At 36.9% G+C, this 24,276-nt stretch overlaps 1 protein-coding gene across 1 annotated transcript in view; it reads left to right on the top strand.

The window, feature by feature from the left end:
* RSRC1 (arginine and serine rich coiled-coil 1) overlaps positions 1-24,276 on the top strand; it is a 169,596-nt gene that overhangs the window by 50,543 nt on the left and 94,777 nt on the right. The window contains exon 5 of the mRNA XM_050902803.1: positions 20,412-20,448. Within this exon, the coding sequence (XP_050758760.1) occupies positions 20,412-20,448 (37 nt within the window). The remainder of the gene's footprint in view (positions 1-20,411; positions 20,449-24,276) is intronic.

The raw sequence follows: 24,276 nt of genomic DNA, 5'->3' as shown, positions 1-24,276 counted from the left end.
AATCCACCAATTAATTTGTTTAAAAAAACTAACCAAGCTTTAGGCCCCAGAGCTTGTTGAAAGCTATTTCCATTAACTTTAAAGGTTATATAATAGATCTCTCCTCTTGAGAAATAGCTGTACCAATATTAATTGGAAACATTGGAGGTTTTGCTTGCTTATTTTCAATAAAGTACAGATTAAAGCACAATTTATGAATGAAAAAAAAAATCACAGAAGCGCTATGTTGAATGTTCCATATTGCAGCATGTTAAGAACTTTAAATTTTTTTTTCTCTTCCCACCAGCTCTTCTCAGTTGTTTTTCCCTTTCCGTTATGTACAAGGCTGGACTGACGTATTTTAGCGCTCTCTGCTGCATTTAAGCTCTCGCTGTTTGGCAGCTTTTCCTTGCGGTGCAGTTTAGCTTTCATTTCTTTTCAGTGGTGGGCATGATACAGAGAGGAAGGAAAGCAGAAAAGAACACAGGTAGCAGGAAATTCTGTGCTCCATCCTACTTACCTTCTTGGGTGTCCATAAGTAACTCATTTCTTCTTCTATTTTAGTAAATATGCTACTTTTGTCTTTTTTTTTAAACATTCAGGCTACAGTAACTCAGTGAATTGATGTTAGGTGTTTAGATCTAGATGTTAAATGCTTGAAATTTTATATACTTGTGGTTTTGATTTTTGAAAAATTATACTCTGCACTGTCTTAGTAATATATTCTGAATAATGGAAATGCCTTATTTTTAGGTTGTACTTCTCACCTTCCTTATGAGAGAGAAATTTTCTTCTGACAAAGTTTTGATAAATTTAGCATAAAATAATCACTAATCTGATCCTAAGAGTTAAGCACTTTAACTAAGAATTAAGATTGAGTAATATATCTACACTGCTCCCTGCTGAATGGAGGCTGCACCATGTGGATTTGCAAACATTTCTGAAGATGATCAATTTATTCAATCCCAAGTAGGCCCTAACGGCTGATAATATGTTTTTAATGAAGTTATATATTGAAGTTGTATTAGGTCAGCCTCTGAAAACTGAAAAATACCAAAAAAAGGTTAACAGTGACAATCCCACATTCCTTGATACTGTCACCAGATGTGGTGGCCCTAGTAGCCCGTTTTCGCCTACTGCCAGAAAGCATTGCTTATTTCAAGCTTACCAATCTTGCACTATAACTCAAAATTTTAAGTGATTTGAAATGGAATCTTAGGAAACAGCTGCGACGTGTGTGCGTCACAGGAGGGAAGATGCAGTGAGTTAGCAGGGATGAGTTTTGTGCCAGAGGTCCTTTGCCCGAGCTGGCGCAGGAGCTGCGGGATACTGGAACAGGTACGGTGCAACGGCCGGACGTGTCTTTCAAATACGAAGGATTTATCTCGAGAGCTGTGGTGACTAGCTGTGGTTTGGATCTGCGGTGTTGCAGCCCTGGGTCCCGTTCTTTGCTTTGTGCTGACCTCCGCTAACCTTTCCACGAGATGTTTTGTCAAACGGGTTGTTGGTGCCTACGTGGCTCCCCCTGAAACGCGGGTCCGCGGCATTTGCTCGCTGCCAGGTGCGGCGAGGTGCCTGGGGAAAGCAAACCAGCCAGCAGCAGAGACGCTTGAAACCGTAGGATGAAACCCAAACCCCTCTGGGTGAGCAGGAGGCATGCCGTTGACTGCAGCGAAGGGCGGACTTCACCCCTCCTTGCTGCTGGAGGGTTCCTTAGGCTCTTTGGGGTATTTGTGAGACTGAAGGAATTTTTGCCATGAACAGTCCCGTTACAACGGATGTTATTTGCTTGCTCTCTCTTCCTTTTCTGTCCTGCAGATTTCAGTAGAGAAAAACCCCACGCTTGTGTAACTAGTAATTGTGTTAGCAAACAGAAAAGATTCTGAATTATTACAGGATTTTATTTTATTTTATTTTATTTTTGAGAAGGCAAAGCAGTCCAATGGGAGACTTCAAAAACAACTAAGAAGAGTCAGGAGCAATTTGTCATGCTGACTGTTTTCTCAGTGTCAAACCATTTTTTATCAACTGTTTTTATCCAACCCGTGGAAAACATTTATAGAGAACACAATATGTATTTTTTTTTTCTGCAAGTTAATGAGAATTTTATGGAATGAAGTTAAAATAAGGTTGTCCATAAACAGATTTTCTCACAAGTTCATATAACCTGAGTAGAAAGCTAATCGTTTTCTTTCATTATTGCTCCCCCTAATTTATATATTTATTTGGTTGATTATTTTTAGGCAAACACTTACAGCTTTGCGGTCTTTGTTTTTAAAGAAGTAGTAACAGATATAATTTTGCATTTTCAAAAGGCCGCTCAAATATATAGTATGTTGCGCAAAATCCCATAAAGAAATGGTTAAACTCTTTTTTTACAGAGAAAGAGAAATGTCAGGGACTGTAGGCAGGGTCATGCATCGGAAGCGTTGTGAGGAAGCACATATCTATAGTTTCTGCATTGCCACTCGGACCGTTAAGTAGTACGGTTTCAAGGATCATATCTTGAACCCTTATGAGGAAAAATGAGTTAATAAAATCACAAATTGTTGAAAGGCATGGATATAAATAATAGTAACAAGTAAAAAGCCTTAGTGCATAGATGAAAATCTAGGATGAATATTGTTTCATGTTTGCTGCATAAAAGAGGACCCCACGATGTTCAGTTTCTTTGACGTCAGGGTAGCTTCTCGGAGGGGTGACCGAGGAGAAGACAGTGCCCTGCTGCTTCCACTCACACGTGGAAGGAGCAGAAAAGTGGGAAGAGTAGCAGTGATTCTTCGATGGGAAATAAAGCCCAAAGAAGCAATGCAGAGATTGCATTGTAGTCTACTTTATCTTGAATATAGAGTATTGCTGATAAGGGGTGTTTAATCACAGTATATACAATATTTTAAAAGATATATTACCTTTCAGTGATTTTCAAAGTGCTATCCCAATGTCTTTTAAACAATTCCGAAAATTTTACTCCAATCATGAGTGGGTTGCACCTGACTTGGATAAATGATCCTTCCACGTCTGTGATCGCATAGCCTGCTAATAAAAGCATACTATAAGGGAATACCTCTTTTTTGGTTACAAAAGCATGCTAAACACATTCACAGATGGATAGTATGTATGGAAATACTTTTTTCTTTTTTTTTAAGTCAGTATGGGAATAGACATTTTGTGAACATATGATCTAATTTTAGCGTGGCAGTTTTCACACATGATACCAGTGATACTTATTTCTGCCAGGAGAAATAAAGTGTTTAGTTTTATATGCAACATCATGCTTTCTTTTTCCTGGTCTGCCTTTAATCTGGTACTGTGTTTATGTAATGCAATAGAAATGTTGCTAACATGATTATACTTTTATATCTTATTAGCTCAAATACTGAGTACAATAAAATGGAAAACTGTTTAAATTTTATGTTTAAGTGCTTGAGATAAGAGTTCTTGTAAATGAAATGTGATTACATTTCTGTAATAGATCTTCTCTGTCTGTTAGTACTTTGTTTAGCTATGTAATTCTATTGGGATTGCTGTTTCTAAGTTTGATTTTTTTTTTTTTTTTTTTTTTTTTTTTTAGAAACAGCCATGTAAAATACTCAGTGTTACACACAAATAAACAACGAACACAAATCTATTGAAAACTCAGTGTTTCCTGTCTGAAAAAGAAAATCATCGCTAGCTAGTTTTCTTTGTGATAACCAATTTGAATTAAACATAATTCCCTAACATCACCTTGAATTTCCATCTGTGTAACCCTGATGTTCTTAAGCGTTTTGCATTTACCTAATGCTCTGGGCTATTTTCACTTAGCATGTATGGAAAACTGTGACTATCTTAAAACTGTAGATGATATGAATAACAATTGTTTGCTGATCTTACCCTGTATCTCCCTGGATAACCTGCAGTCTGCAAAGGCTGAGTAAGTGGCAGATAGCTTTTGTCATCTCTTATCCGGGCTGTACACTTGTAAGGAAGAGCAGGGATAATCGCCTAAATCTAATTAGGGGTTAAAAGAGGCCATGACTGTGATGTGGCAGTGAGACACCTTACTGTATCAATCCTGTTTGCATTAGAAAAATAAGGTTGTCATATTGATTATTCAGATTAGCTTATATTGGCCATGGCTCAATGGCTTGTATCGCAGCTGAAGCACTTGAAGGTCCCAGCTTTTCAGAGAAGACCTATGCTTATAGCATATATTATGTGGTGTCTTGTTTGCTAATTTAAGGGTTTTAAAACTAAGACTGAGAGAGTTTTATCGTGAGAATTAAGGGTTTAAGTGACCATCAGAAAATGAAGTTGAGCTTTCATGTGTGATATTTGTGATTGCTGAAAGCTATTAAATGAAGGCCAATAAATTTGCTTTAGATCTTTTATGGAAAAATCAGTATTGGAGTTAACAGATCTTGCAGTATTATGTTTGTGCACTAATTGATGTTTAGTTCAAAGTCAAATGGAGCTAAAAAGAGTAAAGTAATTGCATTCAGATCAATTCCACATTCAAGAGATAGTGAATTCCCTTGGCTATGACTTTGGGGTCTATATTTTAATTAAAAAAAAAATAATCTACCTGGTGCTGGGCTATTATAGTATTCTCAAATATTTCTCAGCACTTGGCTTCTTGTCATTCAGCAGTCACATCTCCTGACATCCTGCAAGTGTATAGATGTTCTAGAGAGTGCTAATTTCAGCCTTCCTCATTACTGCAGTCATGATGAATGACGTAAGTGCCATACATAGAACGGGCAAAAGGAAAGCCTTTAAGACGACCGATTTTTTTTTTTTTGTGCTTTTGTAGTACACCAAGAAATACGTGCTAGCCTATGTTGTATGTACAAAGACTGAACGTTTTATAGATATTTTTTCCATTGGTTTGTTCAACTTCTGTCATAACAGATGTAAAAGAAAAAGACTCCACCTTAAATCCCAGATATCAGGCAGAGTTTGCAGATTTTTCTCCATGGTTGAAATGATTTCACCCGTCTTATATACAGTTTGAACATTTTTGTTTACCCTAGGTGTTGGTTATGCTGTATTTCTTTCTACTGCTGGGCACAAAAATACACAAAGCTAACTAAACTATTTTTCCCACTATTGCATGTAGGTACAAGGTTTTCAACTTTATTTTTAAATTTCTTCAGTTGATTCTTCCAGTTTCTTCCATTATCTGCTGTTGGTACTGGTGTTAACAGTTACCCATCCAAATGCTAACCTTGCAGGCTGACCCTGTTGACTGAAAGCCACAATGACCAGAGGAAGGAGATAGAGACAGACATATGTATATATAAAAAAAATGTTATGTATTGTTTGCTTACGTTGTTAGAACAGCATCCTGACCTGTTTTGAATGACTGAAAATTATTATGCGCAAATGTTCACGTAACTTTCCAGTATCTTGCTTGAACAGAAAGTTAAGTAGGTGGCTTATCCTGTCATGCCATTGTGTAAAAGGCCACTCAGTCCTGGCCATTGTTACATGAATGTATTTGACTGCTTGGAATGGTTCCAGTTCCAGTTTCTGGGGACACTGGTTTCTGGCACTTCTTTGCAAGACATAGTAATTTTGTATATTACAATTATAACTTTCAGCCCAAACTGAAAATCTAGGGAAAGAGCCAATATACTAGATTTTTTTTCAGCAATATCAATACGCTGTTTCTGTAGATCAGTCCATCAGTCTGCGCAGTCATTCTGTATTCTGAATTTGTTATATTATTTTTTCTTAAGTCTGACTTTAATCTCTGTCAGAGCACAGATACTCCAATGTTCTCTACCATGGTCTTCTAATAATAGTTAGGAAAGTATTCATGTTACTCTATTTAACATCAGTAAGACTGTCTGGAATACATTTCCGAAAAAGAATGACATAAGACAAATATAACAGTATTGTAATGAAGTGGAGAAAGATCATAGAGAAGCAAAATTTTCTGTTAGCGAAGAGGTTGCTCGCTCTAGTGTCTGCTCCTCCTTTGAAAGAGTATAAAAGCTTGATTCACACACAAGGGCGACTAACTCTGGGTTGGTTGAGGCTACCACCCTGAACTGTCTGCCTTACTTTGCTGTAAAAATTAACATTTTAATGTAAAACAGCACCACTTTTGGCTTGTCTTAGAGCATCAGTCTGTAATGGTTCAGGAAGTCCTTCATGAGCAGCCGGGTAGGCGAGTGCTGGAGGGGATGTGTGATCAGATAAAATAATTTCCATTGCAGAGTTCGTTGTCTTGTGGTGATACAAAGTCTGTCGAGGGAGGTCTGTGTAGGTTCAGCATGTCTCCTGTCCTAAACGATGTTAACTGAGGTGAGCTGAAACGGGTACAGCTAAAAATATAGGGATTAAGGTAACTTTTATGGACTAATAGGCATCTAGCGCCAACTTATTTCCCCAGAGAAGACCGGAGAACAGTGCTGCTGAGAACTTGAAGTAGGCTTTGTGATGTGTGGCTACAATTTGTTAGTTAGGTTTGTAACTTGAGGTGGTTGTTGGATATTCGCTGGTTTTTTTGCAGGTTAGAAATTCTTTCCACCAGAAGTGCTTGCTCAGTCATCACATTTCCAAGTCTTTCTGTATGGTCTGTGAATCCTCTAGAAATTGCTGCTGTTGAAGGATCTGGCCGCTTATTTGTTCAGAGGTTGTTTTTGTAGAATGTTTCACTTTACCTCTACTATTTGCAGGTACAATAGGAAGTGCTGGTTTTAATCTTCAAGCTCCAAATTGCTTAAGATCCAAGTTTTCTTGGAGCCTGCCATGTTTATGGTACTTAATTTTTTTCAGGAATTTCTTGGCTTCATATTAGAAAAATAACCTTTGAGGGAAATCTTGGCTGTAGAATGAGACATGTTTTATATTTTTGTCTTTTCTTCTAATTTTGGTCCACTTGGTGGTAAATCAGTAGTGTGCAATACTAATTATTTTAATTTCATTGAAGGAATGCCAAAATACAAAATGCCTAGCAAGATTTCTGGTCTAGACTTTGGCCACACCTCAGCAGTTTGCTGCGTCTTGCAAAGCCAGTGCTGCTCTCCGTTTTCACCGGAGACTTTCTCTGTGAAGTGCTGGGAACGATAAATGCCAAATAAAATAGATGATGTTAGTCTTTCATAGTAGTAAAAGGTTAAAAGCATATTAATGAAAGCAAGCATTTTGGAGAGTAAAATGAATAAGACCAATGTGATGTGGTAAGAACAGTAGACAACAATTAAAGAACATATGAAGAATGTGATGCCTTAAGGAGGTTTTGGTGCAACTCAGCCAGCATGAAGTGTTTAGACAGCATTACTCGATGAGGTTTTTTTAGGGTGTAAAATTTTGTACAAAAAATATAAGTTGTGATTTACTGGAACTTGCAGATCTTTTCTTGTTTGCTTAACTCACCGTAATGTTTTGGACATCAAGTTCTAGACAGTATCAGTGTTTTCAACAGGCATAGCAATGTTTTACAACATAGCAATACAACTATTGCTTCTGAAGTTTCTCTCTGAGAAGTGGATGTGTAATAAGCACAGGACCAAAAGCAGTTTTAGACATTGATTAATGTTCTCAAATAATAACAGACTTGTAAATTATATAGTCAGAGGCCATTACAAATACTGGAGAAAGAAAAAACAAATAAGCAAGATACAGACCTATTAGTGTTAGTTGTCTAGTGCTGCTGTTGAATTAGCGGAGAGTTAATTGCTCTTGGAACCAAGAGAACAGTTAGCCTTGTCAGATAATTTAAGGAAATTAGCCTGTTCTCTACAATCTCGATGTAGCTGTATTAGGTACAAATCCACTGTGACTAGGTCCAAGTGTGACAGCTGCTTTTTTTGACAACTCTGAAGGTCTTTATTCTTGAATACTGGAACATTATCATCAAGATACACTTCAAGTTCTGATCAGTCTTTGGTGATTTGTTAGCATACAGGTAACCAGCATTGTTTTGGACTGAATGCTGCAAAAACAAAGGTGCTGAAGTGGGAACTGGTGTAAATGGGACTGCTTTAGTGATCTCTGTCGATCTCCTCTTCTTCCAAATCTTCTTCTTCATGAGCTTCAATTAGCTGGTTTTGGTTTGGTTTGGTTTTTTCTAACCTTTCCATTAATTTTAAAGCACTTTCAGGTTACTTCTGTCACTAGGTTGACAAAACCCAGGCTTGGTTTTGGTCAGATATGTTTGAGATTTGCAATCAATTTTTATGTTTTTCTATTTTGATGATATGTAATTTCTTTCCCTTTATTTGTGGCCAGGGAACTAATTTCCTATCAAGCTTGAACAACTTAAGCTCTACCTTTCTAAATTTTATAAATTTGTCTTGCAACACAGCCCAACATGGAAGTTGTTAGTAGAAGCACAACATTCTTCCTTACTGAAAGTCACACTTTAAAGAAAACTTTTTCATATTGAATATGTTTTCAAAATTCATCAGGGCTTTAACAAAACAGCCTTTTAGAAGAATTTGTGAGTCTTCTGCTTAAAATAAAAGGATCTTTGTGGTGCTCTCCATAACTTATCAACCTCAAAATATTGAAAAACATGTATAAAACTCTAGAGTTACGTAGAATAAGGTGCATTTGAATGCTGAGGAGATACTGCGGAGGGTGCGAATCGCACCATTCAAAAATAGTTATGGTATGTTTATTTGAACTGCAAATGGCTGCAGTACCACAGTGATGATAAATCCTCCAGGTTTATTATTAATGTGTCTGTTGAGGTTTGCTCATGTTATTCATGTAACAACAGGGGCTTCTCCCTCGTGTCAGACTTACGTTGGAGAATCTTCTGAGCTACTCCTACCTCTCAGCATATGCTCGGGCTGCTTGGAATGGCTGTCTGACAGAAACCAAGAGACTTTCAAAGACTTTCTCTAGGGCTACATTAAGTTGTAATAGAAACAAACTGGTTTAAGTGTGAAATACAACCTGAAACTTGAGTCTCTTATGACCAGAAAAGCTACAAGCTGTGTTAGCTGAAGTAGTTGAGGAGATAGAAACTAAGTATTCTGAGATCAAGTAGATCTGCTTTTTTCAGGAGAAGGAAAATTTTTTACCTTGGGTAGGAATGAAAACCTCTGCCCGTCTGACATTTAAACATATTTTAAACGTTTAGAGTATATTCTGAGTGTGCCCCTGCGTTCCTGAGGGAGATAAATTCAGGCCAGATGAAAGAAAGTGGAGAAATTAAACTAAAGCGACAAAATCAAACTGCAGGGACACAAAGAGGAACAGTGAAAAAGCATTTACAAATTGGATTTTTATACCTCCCAACAGTGATGCCTAAAAAAGCACGAGGTTTCAGTGTGCTAAAATTGGATCAAATGCAGTCACAAGCGGAGGAATTTCAGTAAAGTGGCACTTTGTGGGTCTCAGCTGAACTTGACCACGGTTGCCAAAGTGCTGCACACATCTTCAGTAATAATGGAAATGTGAAACTACCTTTTCTTAGTCTTTGGCCTTAAAATGTATGTGTCCTAGGACTGTTGGGTCATCCTGGTCTTTCATCTGAGCTGTGGAAATTAATCAGTTGTGAATGCTAGAAACAAATACCTACCTTTACTGAAGAATTACTCTGCTGCTTATCTTTGCTTTTTATTCCGAATGTCTGCTTTACGGCATGGAGGGTGGTTTGCTGATTTTTTTATTTTTTTTTTTTAATTGATTGCTTATTTTTAAGCAGTACTGGCGTTGTACTGCTGCTGGCTAGAGAGGAAGGAAGCACATCCCCAATTTCTATGGCAGGCCTCTTTTTTTGGGACTGTATTAGTCTTACCTAAAGCCATGACCTGCTATTTGAAATCCATCTGTTCACTTTTTATTAATTTGTGTTCTAAGTGCAACATCTTGTGCTCTTTCCAGGTCTTTCCAAAGTGTGTGAACTTTTAATTCATTTTTATTTTATATTCTTTCTTTTCGGGAAGCAGGGGCAGTAGGGCAGCAAAAATGACTATGTTCTAATGCTACATAAATACAGGCATATAGTTTTTGGTTTTGTTACAGTATTTTTTTAATTATAAGAACATCTCTCTGTTTAGAACCTCTGAAGAAACTTGTGAAGTGCAAAGAACAAAACCAAAGCCTGCGAGTCTGCCGGTAACTTCTGGTGTTTAGATTTCTTGTAAAAGAAACTCTTAATATAAAGGAGCGTTTGCATGAGGGGTGTATGGAAAAAGTTGTCTGACTTGTAGTGATGGATTATAAAGACAATCAAAAACGTTCTTTGTAAGGTATGCAAACAGCATAAGAAGTGACTGGCAAGATGGGTCCCTGAGTTTGAGGAAAAAATTATTTATTTTTATTTAAAAAAATAAATAAAATGTATCTACAGATGGGTATTGACAGTGTGCTTGTTTGTATTGATTATGGGTAACAGACCGGAGGCTGGATAAGCTTAACTCAGTTAAGATATTAAATATAGGTATTAGCTTTGTTCTGTGAAGTGAGATCAATGGGGATTTAAAGAAAGAAAAAAAAAAGAAAAAGAAAAGATTTAGTGATTTGTTTCTAAAGTTAGTACAGAAGATTTGAATTGTCACTGTAGAATATTCAATAATAGAATGCATATCATTACAGCCTTAACATGCAGGTAGTATCTTACGATATGAATTTTGAGCAATGAGCAAAAGCACAAAGGTTTTTTTTCCGCAGAGGTTAGTAGAAAGTTGTGTGCCAGCAAGTAAGTTTTAAATACCTAATAACTTAATAAACATCTATAAGATTTTATCCTTTTGGGAAGAATGCATAGCACAGAATCTTAAAAAAAAAAATAATTTACAAATAATTAATACAGACAAATTCTAGATTAACTTGTTTCATAGGTAGAGTGCCTTGAATTGGTAACTTTATTTTTATTGAACATTTAATGAGGAACTGATTACTGTTTCCCTAAGCACAATTTTCATGAGCATTTACTGTTTTTTGTACAGTTTATAATGAATTTAGACAAAGATGGATACGTTCAAATACAATGTCATTTCAGTGTGGTGTAGTGAGCTGTGTATTCTTGAAGTATTTACAAAACATTATTACAGAACTTGTTTAATGTGCATAGATAGTTTTAAAAAAACGAAACAGGCTTGAGGTTTCCTTGTGTGCTTTTTTTTTTATTTTTTTTTTTATCAACAGACTGAGGGCCTGAAGGAATAGAGGAAGTGAATGGACACCAATGTATCCAAATATCTCATTTTGCCTAAAAGCAAGTGCCGGCAGATAAATGCCCATAAAGGGATTTCTTTCTTAAGCCCCATGGATTTTTTTTGCAACTTTTTGTGTGAGTTAGAAATGAAAACCATTCATCTAGTGCCCCAAAGAACGGCCTTATTGAATGGAATAACAGTGTAATGTACCATTGAAGGCAGGATTGAAAGTGATTATCTTGTTAACTCTTGACAGTTACCGCCAGCTTGAAATAGAACTGGCAGGCTTGATTTGCAAATGAATTAGAGCTTTTTCATTTTGTGCCAGGATCATCTTTTTATATTCTGATATGACAGATGCTATGTTCCATGCTTTGTTTCTCTTCAGTTTTATACTTGCAAATAAAAAACAAAAGATTATGATAGTAATTTTATTTGCATCTTTTCTCTAGGAGTTTATTCTTTGTCTAGAAGTTTTTAATCTTATATTTTTCAAAAATTTGTTTAAGAATAGTATTGTTCCTGCAGAATAAAATTTCATTAGGTTAAGTACAGTAGTAATTGGGTGAATGAGGAGGATTTAGTAGCTTTCAGAAAATGGAAAATGGATTGTACTCAAATTGTTTTAGTGCTTAGAACATTTAAATTTTCTCACTGACTTATTCTTAAACTTAATATTCTTCAGTACTGAGAGTTGAGTGCAGCTGAGGAAAATCTAACGTTTTAAATATTTATCCTAACAGTATGCTAATAGAAATACATGTGTAATTAGTTTCAGACTTAATGCTGATAAACGGTGTTTATATTCTGCAGTCATCCAGGCACAGATGGTAAGGTGTTAGGTATGATAATTATTGTGCACTCTTTATATGTTCCTCATTAACCTGTAACACTCTTTACTAGTCCGGAGAGTTTTTACTGTAGTTATGCTTACCAACATTGAAACTTGCTCTGCTTTGTTTAATATTCAGTGCAGCGTTCTGTGCATTTACACTGCTGGGCTTTTTGCTACTTTTGTAATCTATTTTGTACTTTGAGGCTAATTAGCAACACTTCCTACTACCACTAATGTCCATTACGGAAATGTTTTCATACACTTTCACCTACAGGATGTGTTTTAATTGAATATCTACTAAATAATATTACAGAAAAGGTAGAACAGGCCAAAGTTGTCTAATTTATTTAAGACTACCAAATAATCTGGTTAACAGAGACAGTGACATTCCAAAGCCCGAAGCTTAATTGCTTATGTTTGCTAGGAATGCAAACGTTGTTGAACGAGGTTTTACTCCTTGTGAAGGGAACCCTGTGCACAGAACAGGAGGACAAAAGCCCAACCAACCAAAACCCACGGAAAAAACCAACAAAAACCCACGCCACATATAAAAACTCCAAGGACTTGCATGTTATGAGGTCCTTTGAATTGCCAGGTTTGTCTGAGGAATGGCTTGAACTGGCAGCCAGGATAAAGAAATCTGCTTTGATAATTTATAGGATTTCCATATCTGACCTGAAGTCTCGGTAAAACAGAATTGGGAGCTTTTGGGGTAGTTATTTTGGCTCTCCTTTATCTGAGAAATACTTAAGGAGAAAAAGGATTTTTTTTGTAGAGTCTATTTGAAAATATTGATTCTATCAACACTGTATTTTGTTCCTCCCCCTCCTTTAGTTTCAGTATTTATTTCAATTGCATAAAATCTTGAATTTTACTGTGTCAGCCAGGGTTATATATATTTTTTTTCCCCTCTTGAATATTTGATAAGGTCTCTTGGGTACTGATTTTTCTTCTCTCTAGGATAACATATTATGGAAATTGTTTCACCTTGTGTCCTGTTTAAAGTCCCTGGTTTTAGCATGATTCAGTTTAGCAGGCATTATATTCTTACTGAGTTCTTCAGCAGTTCCAAGTTATTCCGTATGTGTTTGTGTGTGTGGGGTGACTTCTGCTTTTCTTCCTGCTTTTGATAAGTGACCTTCATATGATCTTCTTGAACCTTTGTTACATTTAAATTTATTAGTAATTGGCCAAACTTCTTACCATTTTTTCCCCGAGTGAAATAAATTATTTGGATGACTGGAGCGAGGGAGCCACTGAGCACACCACCACCAGCTTTGGAGTCTTTACGCTTCAGGATCAGTTCCAGATCATTTGAATTATTAAGTAAGAGCAAAACAACATCCCACACTTTTTCAAAAATATCATGGATGCTTTTTCTAGCGGAGTGTAGGATTCCCTAACCATTCGTGCTTTTTGATGAGAGTTTGTTCTGCACAAAAGATTAGAAAGAGCAGCATAAAATTACTAGTTTAGCTGTAATCTCATCTTGTTGAGCTCTTATGTGCAGAAGAAAATTCTCAGCTAATGTATTATGTTGGTTTTCCAGATGCTTAGTGCTATCAGAATAACAGCCAGATACTGCCCTGTGTTTCTTCTCACCCATGCCCTCTCTGATGTTGGCATTGCACTGCTAAATTATTTTCACTCTTTTATTTTGTAGTCATTTTATTGTTTGGTTGGATCTCAAACAAGGTAAGAAAACAGGGTTTTTAGATACAAGGAGCCACAACTCTTAAAGCCATTACAACTGTCAAGGGATTCTCTTTGAGATTACATGTAGTGCTGAGAGTCTTTGTGTGACTTACGGAAGTAGTGGATTGCAAAGATTTTGGTTTTCATTATTGGTAATATTGTTTGCATACGTTATTTGGTTACTTGCAAAAAACTCAAGTTTTTTTCCTTCACCTTTGTATCAGAGAGGCAGGAGGAAATAGCTTTCTTTTATGGTTTTCTCCTCTTGCCTTCTGTATACTCCCTTTGACGTAACTTCCACTTATGGCTACAAAAATATAGCCCTGCTTTTCAGGTTTTTCTTTATAACCCAGAGGAGGTTAAGTAGTAGTGTTGAAGAGCAATGCGTGCGTTTGGAGTTCTGTTTCTGCACATTACATAGTCTTTGCCAGTAGTTCTGCCAGACCATCGGTGTGGTATTGGACCAGCTTGTCATCGAAAGTCGATAGGTATGAATTTACTTGTTCACCCAGGAGAATCAGCACTGTCCTCTTAAAGATGGTATCGAAAGAGAGGAAAGGCATAGGGCTTAGATTTTTATGTAATCTTCCTTGTGTCTTTATGGTCTGAAGTCAGATTTGGAAACATTAGCCTATAATTTTACAGAAAAAACAACAATACAAAACCTATAAAATTTAGTGGAATATGATGGAGGTATCCATTTCTAAAAACTGCATCCAGGGTTCTGCAACTCTGAAGCTGAAATTCAAGCTAGCTCAGGGAAGAACTTCAAATATATAGTGCCTTCTGAACAGTCACCGTGCAAACGTTAATAATCGTGTGCTCTTATTCTAGTTGTTGCCCATAGGGAGAAAATACTTTTTACTATACCAGGCTTTTATTTTTCTGGAATTGAGCAAAGGCATGATCTGGCCATGACTGTTTTACTCTTGATGTCTGTCATGTTCTGTGAGCTTAACATTAGTCTGTGAAGCTATTCCAGAATATAACACGGTTTAAATGTTTGCGCAAATGCATCACTAAACAGTGATAAGGTCACAAGTGCATCGTTCAGGCTACCCATCCAGTGTGATTAAACTGTGTGTGTATGAGTACACACGATGCCTTATTCCAAAATGTACATGTGAGATAAAAGTTAGAAAAAAAGTTAAAAACGTCAGTGAGGAAAAAACTATTCCTTATTTTCCTCCTCCTCTGAAATTCAATACCTGGAATACCTTCAATCTGATTGTACAGACTGTTAAGGCTGAGGAAAGTAAATCCAGCAAAGATTGAATATATAAATTAAGAAGTGAGGGAGCAGTTCTCTGTCTTAGGATATCCCAGGGTAGAATTAAATAGTGTGTAATCACGTGGAAACCTAATTTTCTTCTTCCCAGGAATATACAGGGCCCAGCTCTAGTCTGGGAAATCATGAGATATTGGCCTTTAAACTCACCATTGAGAGAGATGATCTTGCCACAGGTTGGCAGAGTTTTAGATGGGGGATTTCCACATTCTGAGAGAGAAAGGAAATTGTTACCGGCTGTTGTTGGTGGTGTTTGCTGGGATTTAGTCAGAAATTTGGAGTATTAACGATGCTGCTAGATTGAGTAGTCAAGGCTAGTGTAATAAATTCCTTATCCAAATCTGATTTAGATTAGTTTGATTTTTTTTTTACAGTGTCTACTGACAAGCTAAGGATCTCTTAGCAGATCAGCTTTGAGAAGACTATGAATATCAGAAGCAGAAAATGATGAGGCAAAGGTCTCATTGAATTTGAGATGCCAATCTGCTAAAATAAAGGTGATATACAAAAAGAAAGGTCTAGAGATAGCTGACTAGTCTACTTCTCCCATAGCTGTCACCTCCACTATAGTTGCATTTAGTAAGACTGTTCCTCACTTTGGCTGTGTTGGGTCAATGTAGAGTCCTCACACTGGAGAAGCTCAAGACAGGAGAGGCAGTGGCTATGATGTTTATGGCAGTAGCCTCACTCATCCTCTTCACCATACCCCTTGGTATAAGTCCTAACATCTAAGACATATTTTTGTTCATTTCTCTCTTCTCTCCCTTTATCTACCTTCAACACAGAGCTTAGGGAGGTGGGAGAAGGGACTAGACCATCACTCAAGCTGGGTTTCGCATATGTTTATCCCATTTCATCTTGCTTGTATTGGCAAGTGTTTAATATATTGTCACCTGCTGAAGTTCATAAAGAAGCTCTGAAGACTTCCGAAGAGATTCAGCTGTTTATTTTGAGGTTGTTTATCTAGAATACAAGTGGGGATTGATAACATGCAAAAGAAAAATAGCAGGTGTGTGTGCTACTCGGAGGAAGATCTGTAGGGAAGGCCATTAGATGACAGCAAGCAGTAGCAGCATATTAACATGAGGATAAAGAACAGGAAAACATGAGGTTGTTTGAAGACCCTCTTTCGCTATGAGGTTCTTCATCCGAGAGGAACACTGGGACAAAAAAGGGATTAATTTAAAATGATACTTGACAGATTATTGAAAGTAGTATGTGATGTGCTTGTTGAATGATCCAAGAGTGAGAGAGCTCTGTGAAAATTATCTGTAACCACTTGGGATAACGCTGCCTGATTAACAACGCTAACACGTTGGCATTCGTGAAGAGTGGAGTTACAAGGCCTTTATTTGAGAGTGTGGTGCAGCCTGACCTGAAATGCTGCGTACGACCTTTTTCTTTGCAGCTTGTAGTTAATGTTGTGGATCTGGAGGGGATTCTGCCAAAGGCCTTGCTAATGATGAGATGATTTATTTATTCATTTGGCTTCTGAGGAGAAAAATCAGACGTTGGGACTGTTTAGTGTGGAGTTCAGGCCACCAAGGCGGTCAGGGGCTGGAGCACTTGCCCTTTGAGGGGACCTGAGGGACTGGGGGTGGTTCAGCCTGGAGAAGAGATGGCTTCGAGGGCACCTGACAGCAGCCACCCAGCCTGATGAGGAGGGAGGTCACCGAGGAGAAGGAGCCGGGCTCTTTGAAGCGGTGTGTGCTGGGAGGAAAGATGCAACCAGCACAGACTGAAAAAAAAAAGAGACATTTGGACTAGATAGAAGGAAAGATGCTCCCAGTGAGGACATTTAATCAGCAAGACAGGTTGTCCAGGGAGACTGGGCTTTCAAGACCAGGCTGGATAAAACTCTGAGCAGCCTGGTCTGGCCTCACAGCTGACCCTGCCTTGAGCAGGCGGTAGGACTGCAGACCTCCAGAGGCCCTTCAACCTGAATTATCCTTTAATATCCATATAGATAATCCATAGAATTATTCTGTGGCCTATGGATTCTAACCAAAAAACTATGGCAAAGAAAATTATGAACTACGAATATAAGGGAAGTGTTGAGAATGAGTTGATAACAACTTGAGAGGAACTGAAGACTGTGGATTGAAGTGGTTTGTTTTTGTTTGGAATAAATTTTTAAAAATTGCAGGATACTTCCAGTTTGATGCTACTGATCTGAGTAGCAGCACAGATTAAACTCTGCTCTCATAATTGTTTGTCATTTTAAAGAGTATAACAGAGACCTACTAACAAGCTCAATTGCCTATTGTAGTGATAAGTAAAAGTATCTCTGAGGTTTCTTTGGGTTTAGGTAGCCTCACAGTAATAAAATAAGTCACTGGTATTGTATTATGATGTTAATACTGTAGCTTCTTGAGGGTGCTTTGCTCCAGAGTACTGTGTCTAAATGTACCCAGTAATTTGTTTAGCTCTGTTGTGCAAGAACAAGTATTAGTTCTACAATTTCTGTGTGAAACTGCTATACATTTATTAAAAAGTAAGTTATTTGTGAAATCCTAAGTTATTTTATAATAGCTAAAGTTTGGATATTTTGAAGATAATGCATGTTATTCAGCTCCCTTGATTAATGGTTAGTTTCATATGGGGACCTATTTTTATGAACATGAATCTATGTCCAGGTTAAAATCAAGATTTCCAGCAAGTGCTAGTGAGTACTTTTAGTGTAGTTTAGTTGACTGGCAAAGGAGCTAGCACTAATAAGTTAACACTACCTCAATTAGTTACCTACACTATGGTTTTAAGTAATCCAAAAGCTGGCTACACTTGCTTAATTGAATTCCTGGCTTCTTGTTACAGGTCCCTCATGACCATGATTCAGATTTAGCTCAGCTGCAATTTTTTCCCCTGGCATCACCAAAAGCTAACATTTGGATTAGCCTGAGTATTATGCTTACTGGTTTTAATGTATGATTTTAAAATATATGCATGTCAACTGGTATTTTACAGCGTGAAGTCTTGACTATAGTGGGGAAACACAATTCCAGAGCTTCTCTGATGGAAAAAAGAAAAACTCAAGAATAAACCCAAACTTGCCTAATGAACTAAAAAAATGAATGTGGTGCACTGGAGACAGTTTGAAAGACAAATGCCTATCTTGTTGGGAACTGTGTGGGGTGGTGTAAAAATGGAGTAAAACATTATTACCTGATAATGATATAAAATTAATGTGACTTGCTTATGGTGTTCCTTTATAGGAGTATTATAATATTGGATGTGCGTAAAACTGCTCTTGCCTTTTATTTGTAGTGTTTTATGGTATTAATGATTAAGGTATTCTGTAGACATCTAAGGTTATGTGTTAGACCGAGCTGTAGCAACAGGTCTGATTTTGTATAACACAATATTTGAAGTATAGCGTTAATGGGAGTCATATTTGTATAATTATTGTTTAACTAGAAAGATAAAATTATGCCATGGCTTCACTAGTTGTCATCGCTGATTGATGCACGGCAGCCTCCGGCTGGAAAGAGGTTTTCATTGGAAGTGACAGGTGCCACAAGGTTTATTTAGGACAACCTCAACCTTGTCCTGGTTAGTTTGATAATGTTTGCCTTATGTATGTTCAACCACTGCATTTCCTGCGTTAGAGCCTTGTGTTACACCAATATTACTATCTGTGCTGCCTCAACTACAAATTGGATGAACAGCCAGTGACACTTTTTCAATATTATTACATTAAACCAAGTGGATTTTGATTGATAACCTAATATTCAACTAATGCAAAACATCAATCATGGCAAGTATATTAATTATTTAATATTGCAGTCTAATTCAGAAATCGATGTGCTGCATGAGGGGAAGGGAAACTCACTGTTCCCAGAAGACTTAAGACAGGGAATGATTAAAAAAAAAAAAAAAGCAACCCTGCTGTACTCTTGTGTGTTAGTTCGATACAAATCTTTATTCATTTGCCAATAATCTCTTCGCATTTTCCACTTCAGGACCTTTTTTATCAGTTTTGAGACCTATAATTGAATTAAGTCTGCTTTCAGCACAGGGCAAAAGGAGTTGCACAAATATTGATGAAGTCATGACAGGGACAGCGCAGGAGACAGACCACTAACAGGGCAGGCTTTATACCATTAGTTGGGAGCTCCTCGCATCAGTGTCTTGGATCCTGCTTCCAAAGTAATTAAATTCTTTAAGGCCGTTTAGCACCTCAAAAATAGATGTGGGAGATGATTTCTATTTAAATATTGTACGGATGCGAATAATAAATTCTTGTTTCAAAATACAAAATAATGGTGTAAGGGAAGTGCATCTTTTTCTCTTGCTTCATTCATGATATATTCAAATAGAACAAAACTGTGTAGCAGACTTTTTTGAAAGCTTCATGAAATTATACGTAAAAGATTTCTGTAAAAAGTCTAAAATACAGTACAGCAAGGTGGTAAAATGTGTAATTGAATGTAGCCTTATTCAGTATTTAGTAAAATTTCGTACGTTACTTCACATTATGCCTTACACAGCCTGTACTACGTATCAAAGAGAACAGAAGCCTCAGTCTCGCACGGTTTGCTGTCTTAGAGGAACGTAGTTGGGTTTTTTGCTCCTGTGGTTTGATAGAGTTGAAAAATTTGTTGAAAAATTCATATTATAAATATAAATACATACTACACTACATAGTTCAATAACTGATTACCTGAAATCCTTGTGGGGAGGTTTCTTCTTGCTTGCCATGGTTACAGCCTGGCTGCCTCAAAAGGCACAGCTACATTTTTGGAAGCAGGTAGAACCTGGCGTCAATGGAAGCAGAAGCCAGCCTCCTTGTTTAGTGGCGTGGGATTTGGGGATTTTTTAATTTGTTTTGCTTCAGTTTTCTTTCAGGTTATCTTTTTTTATGTAACAGGATGTGTTAAGGATTAATTTTCACTCTGAATTCTCCTTGCTTTTCAGTGTTTTTATTTTGATAGTTTGGTCCATTTTTTTGCAGCTGTCTTTATGCGACATTACTTCTCATTTTTGTATCTGTACGTTCATATATTTTTCAGCTGCCAGGAGTCAAATACAAAGTTTCAGTATGGCTGCCACGACCTTGTTAGTTAATATACAATTTAGTATATTTAGTATTTATTACAATTCAGTCCATCATCTTTCTAAACGGTCACAGAATTTTATTATTGAAGTAGTGGCAAAGCAGAACCATGAGCCACTGAATGTGGATTTGATAAATAGCATTATGCACTGTCTTGTTTTATTATTTCCAATATGAATAGTGGGATAATTATATTAAAAATGTTTTTTAAATGAGTGTCCTGTTGCATTGCTACAGCTTATAGCAATTTCAGAGCAGGTAAAATTTGAGGTTTTAAGTAATTCTGTAGTTGCGCATTAGGATAATCGATACTTTTTAGGTATTGCAGTGATTAAGATATTAAAAGTAAAAATTTTACATACTCAAGAAATTACATGGCGTTGACATTTCTGAGTTAAACATAAATTGTTGTAGACAAGGGTTTAGCAACTATTTAGAACTTTTGTTCTTCTGTTACAGGGACTCTGGAAACATCAAAGCTGGATTAGAACATCTGGTAAGTTTTAATTTTCTCTTGAACATTTGCATCATCTTTGATATCTGCATTCCAAATGAACACTTTTGAATGAGCTTTGAATACCTTGAATTGAGAAAGTCAACCATTTCCCAGAGGGTCAGCTTACTGTTATTATGTGAAGGCACTTACATTTTCATTTATCTTACCATTTCAAGGGAATTTTAATTTTTTTTAAATTACTTTTTTTGATGTAGAGATGAAATAAAATGGACTACAATCCTTGGATTGATGATTGCCTTAATTATAAACAAAAATTGTTTGGTGTTGGATTTTTGGCATATCCTGATCTGAAAACAACAAACTTGTGATAAAAAAAAAAAAAAAGACACACACACACAATCAAATATTGCATGCATAAATATGGTATGTTTTAGTAATTTGAAGTCTTTGAACGAAGTGCACAGCTTTGTTTTTTTCTCTTGTCTTTGCTTTATGAATAATGTATTGACTTAAATTCCTTTCAGTGCTGCAGTATAAAATAATAATTGAGATGCAAAATATTTTTGGTTTAAGTAAACATATTCAAACCGCAAGTGATGGCAAGACATACTTAGCATTAAAAACTATTCAGTTGATCAGAACTGGAAAAAATACAATATTGTCACAAGTCTGAAGCTCGTTGAGCCTAGGATGTTAGTATCAGCTATCATCAGAACATTAAGTAGTTCATCTAAACAGATTATTAAATCCCATTAAATCAAAATATTCACTGTTAATGCACGTATAACTCAGTACATCATGAGAAGTGTTTAAATTCATGTTTAATTTTTTCATATAATATCTAAATAATATATACTGTTCTATACTGCTATTAAAATAAAATCTTATCACAATGTATTGCATGAGCATTTGAAAAAACTGCTTTTCTGTTGTTGCTTCCCATTTTGGGAATCACTTGGAAAATACGATTTGTAGGAGCTTGTGTACCAATATCTTCCTGGAGTAACAGTGGGATGAAAAGGATGTATATTCTGGCATAGTTGTCAACAGTTTCCCCTTTATAATGGTGGCATATTAAATGTTCCATTGCAACTAGTATTTTGAATCTGTAAATGGAATAAATAGCTGAGTGTTATGAATAGTTCTTAGAGCAGTTTGGAAATTAATCATGTTTGCTAGTTTCTTTGGTATCTTGCATGCTAGTTGAATCTCTTAAATAAATTTTTAAAATGTTTCATTCCTCTGCTGGTGTCAGGTAGTTGTAATCTGATGGGTTCAGAGAATTTTTCTAATGCATTATAAAGATGCTGTAGTCTTGACAGATGACCATGACTGGTACTTTTTCTAAATTGGGAGTGCTGCTATAGCTGGAGCTGCAGGTCTGATTTATAATGTCACCTCAAAGGAGGAGGCTCTATGGGGTTTGAGTGGCTGGGGATGGGGGATGGACCAGGAATCGCGTTCACGGGTGTTCAGGGTTTCGCTGGGATTTGGGGGAAAATGGACTAGGAAGATTCTCTGCAGAGTAATGATACCTTAACTTCTTTACAGGGTAACTCACTCTATATTTGAATAAAATTTTGTCTTCATTAAATACATTAGCTGCTTTGCATTTCTCTGAAAGATCTGTCAAAAACCTCCAGGTTTGAGACTTTTTTTTTCCCCCCCCTCCTTTTCCCTGTGATCTTAGAAAATCTGTCCTGGGAACAGATGCTCAAGGAAATGAACTGTTTCCCAAGACACCCACAGATGGGAGTGTTCATGCTGGAAACTGTTTTATATCTCAATGTTATGTCAGACAAGTTCACAAAGACCTTTTGGATTCCAATAAATTATAGGGATATTCCTCAGAAGAATTAAGGCACACGATTGCTCTGGTTCTACTACTTTAAATTACTGCATCTCCAAATACTTGTACAGAAGTTTTTCCCCCACTATGAAAAAAGAAGAATCTTTGTATCAATTGGGTAATCTATTATTTAATCCCTCCTGTAAAACAGGGTGTTTTACAATTTATGATATAATCCTTATGGGGTCTGTATGTTCCTATATTGTACTGCTTGCCCTTGTTTAAGTAGCTTCTGCAATCCTGGTATCTAGCATCTAGCTACACACAGGCGTGAAATAAAGTAGTATAACAACTGCTGTTAAAAAATTTGGTAAATGTTTTACAAATTGTTATTTGGAAATACTTCCAGTTTAAAACCAGACGCTTTTATAAACAAAAATATTTTCTTTGTGGATTGGAGAACTTCCCAGCAGGTCCATGTGCCCCTTTCTCAGAGTCAGTCAGAGCTGGGCTCCTGGAGGAGCTGGGCTGGTCGCTGCTGCCTCGAGGAAGGGTTATCCTGTGTGGCTGGCTGAGCATCCAAGTGGATCACAGCCGCATTCCCTGCTGACCACCAGTAGCTACAGCTGCTTAGAAGCATATTTTATTTTTAGCTAGTTAAGAAACTGCAAAGTTCTAAGCATAGGGGAATTAGTCTTGTATTCCAAAAATTTTGGTGGTTATTTGCTGAATTATACTTAGCTAATGCCTTTTCTGAGTAACAAAGTTTAACAAACGGTAGAGACCTTGGAATAGTTGATTATGTATCTGCAACTCTGAATAGGTCCTGTTTTCTATTAATAGCTCTACTAAAAAAGAACCATGGAGCCATATGTGTGGTTTATTCATTAGAGATACCTTATTTGTGACTTTTGTATAACATTTCAAAGCAATAACCTGCTTGTCCTTGTGGTCAAGCAGCAGAGTCTGTCCATTTTAAATGATGAAGAGCAACCTGTCATTAATAGCTTGTTTAGCCCATCAGCGGTTTGTAAGAATATAGTTATTGTCTGCCAAGAATGCGGGCGCTCCCCGTGTTGTGTGTTAATCAATAACCCCCAGCAGGTACGGCTCAAGCTCTTGCGAAGCTGACTGTCACAGTGCTTGTGCGTAGCTCTGCCGAGGAGGCTGCTGGAGTTCACTATTTACACTTCTGGTTGCATCATGTGTCATAGGTAGTGTATAGCAAGGTCACTAATTCATAACTAATATTGGTTCACTCCATCTGGCAGCTCTTTGGTTTTTTTAAGAGATCTTTTGTAGAAAAATTTGCATAAATGATCAACCAACCAAAAAAAAACCCCAAAACCCCAGCCAAAAAAAGCCCCTCCTTTATCCAGGAAGTGTTAATACTTATTTACTAGGTATCACTATTTTTTTTTTTTTTCTTGGAGCTTGATTTCAGTGGTCGACCTCTCACTGATTTTTACTGGCTTAGTTTCAGACTCCTGGTGATTACAGCTCAGTGGTCCTAGTATGGCTACTGGACAGCAATGTCTAATAGAATTGTTGGCTTTCTAATGAGCTATAAAACCAAGCAGCCAATTATTTGTGTTCACAAACAATTAATTAACACCCTTAATATGAGTAATTATGTTTATCTTGGTATCCTGGCAAAATTCCATGCTGGTCAATTATATTCTGCAAGCTTGAATTCTCTCTTATTGAAGAAGTGTCAGGCTGAATGGATGGTTGGGCTTTTTCCCTATTGAAATTGTGCTTAATTGAAAACAAGATTTTTCACAATTTTTTTTTTTTTTTTTTTAAAAAAGGCATTTCTTTCTCACATGTCCTTTCATAAAATGCTAATCATCAAAACCTGAAAAAAATTCCCTTAGGAGAACCACTGTGGCATTCTTGGGGGGTTGTAATTTTCACGCCCCATCTCCCATTCTCAGCTTCTGACCGAGTTCCTCTTCTGGGTGACATCAGTGATGAGGCACCTCTGGAGAGGACAGTTTTAGTCCGGGAGATACGAGGCAGTGTTAGAGGAGAACAGGAGCATGGTGGTGGGACACAGTAACGGCAATATAGCATGG

The sequence above is a fragment of the Gymnogyps californianus genome, chromosome 10 (assembly GCF_018139145.2).
Source record: "Gymnogyps californianus isolate 813 chromosome 10, ASM1813914v2, whole genome shotgun sequence".
In the NCBI taxonomy this organism is placed as follows: Eukaryota; Metazoa; Chordata; class Aves; order Accipitriformes; family Cathartidae; genus Gymnogyps; species Gymnogyps californianus.
Note: the sequence above shows the minus strand (reverse complement) of the source record. Positions and strands in the feature narration are given on the sequence as shown.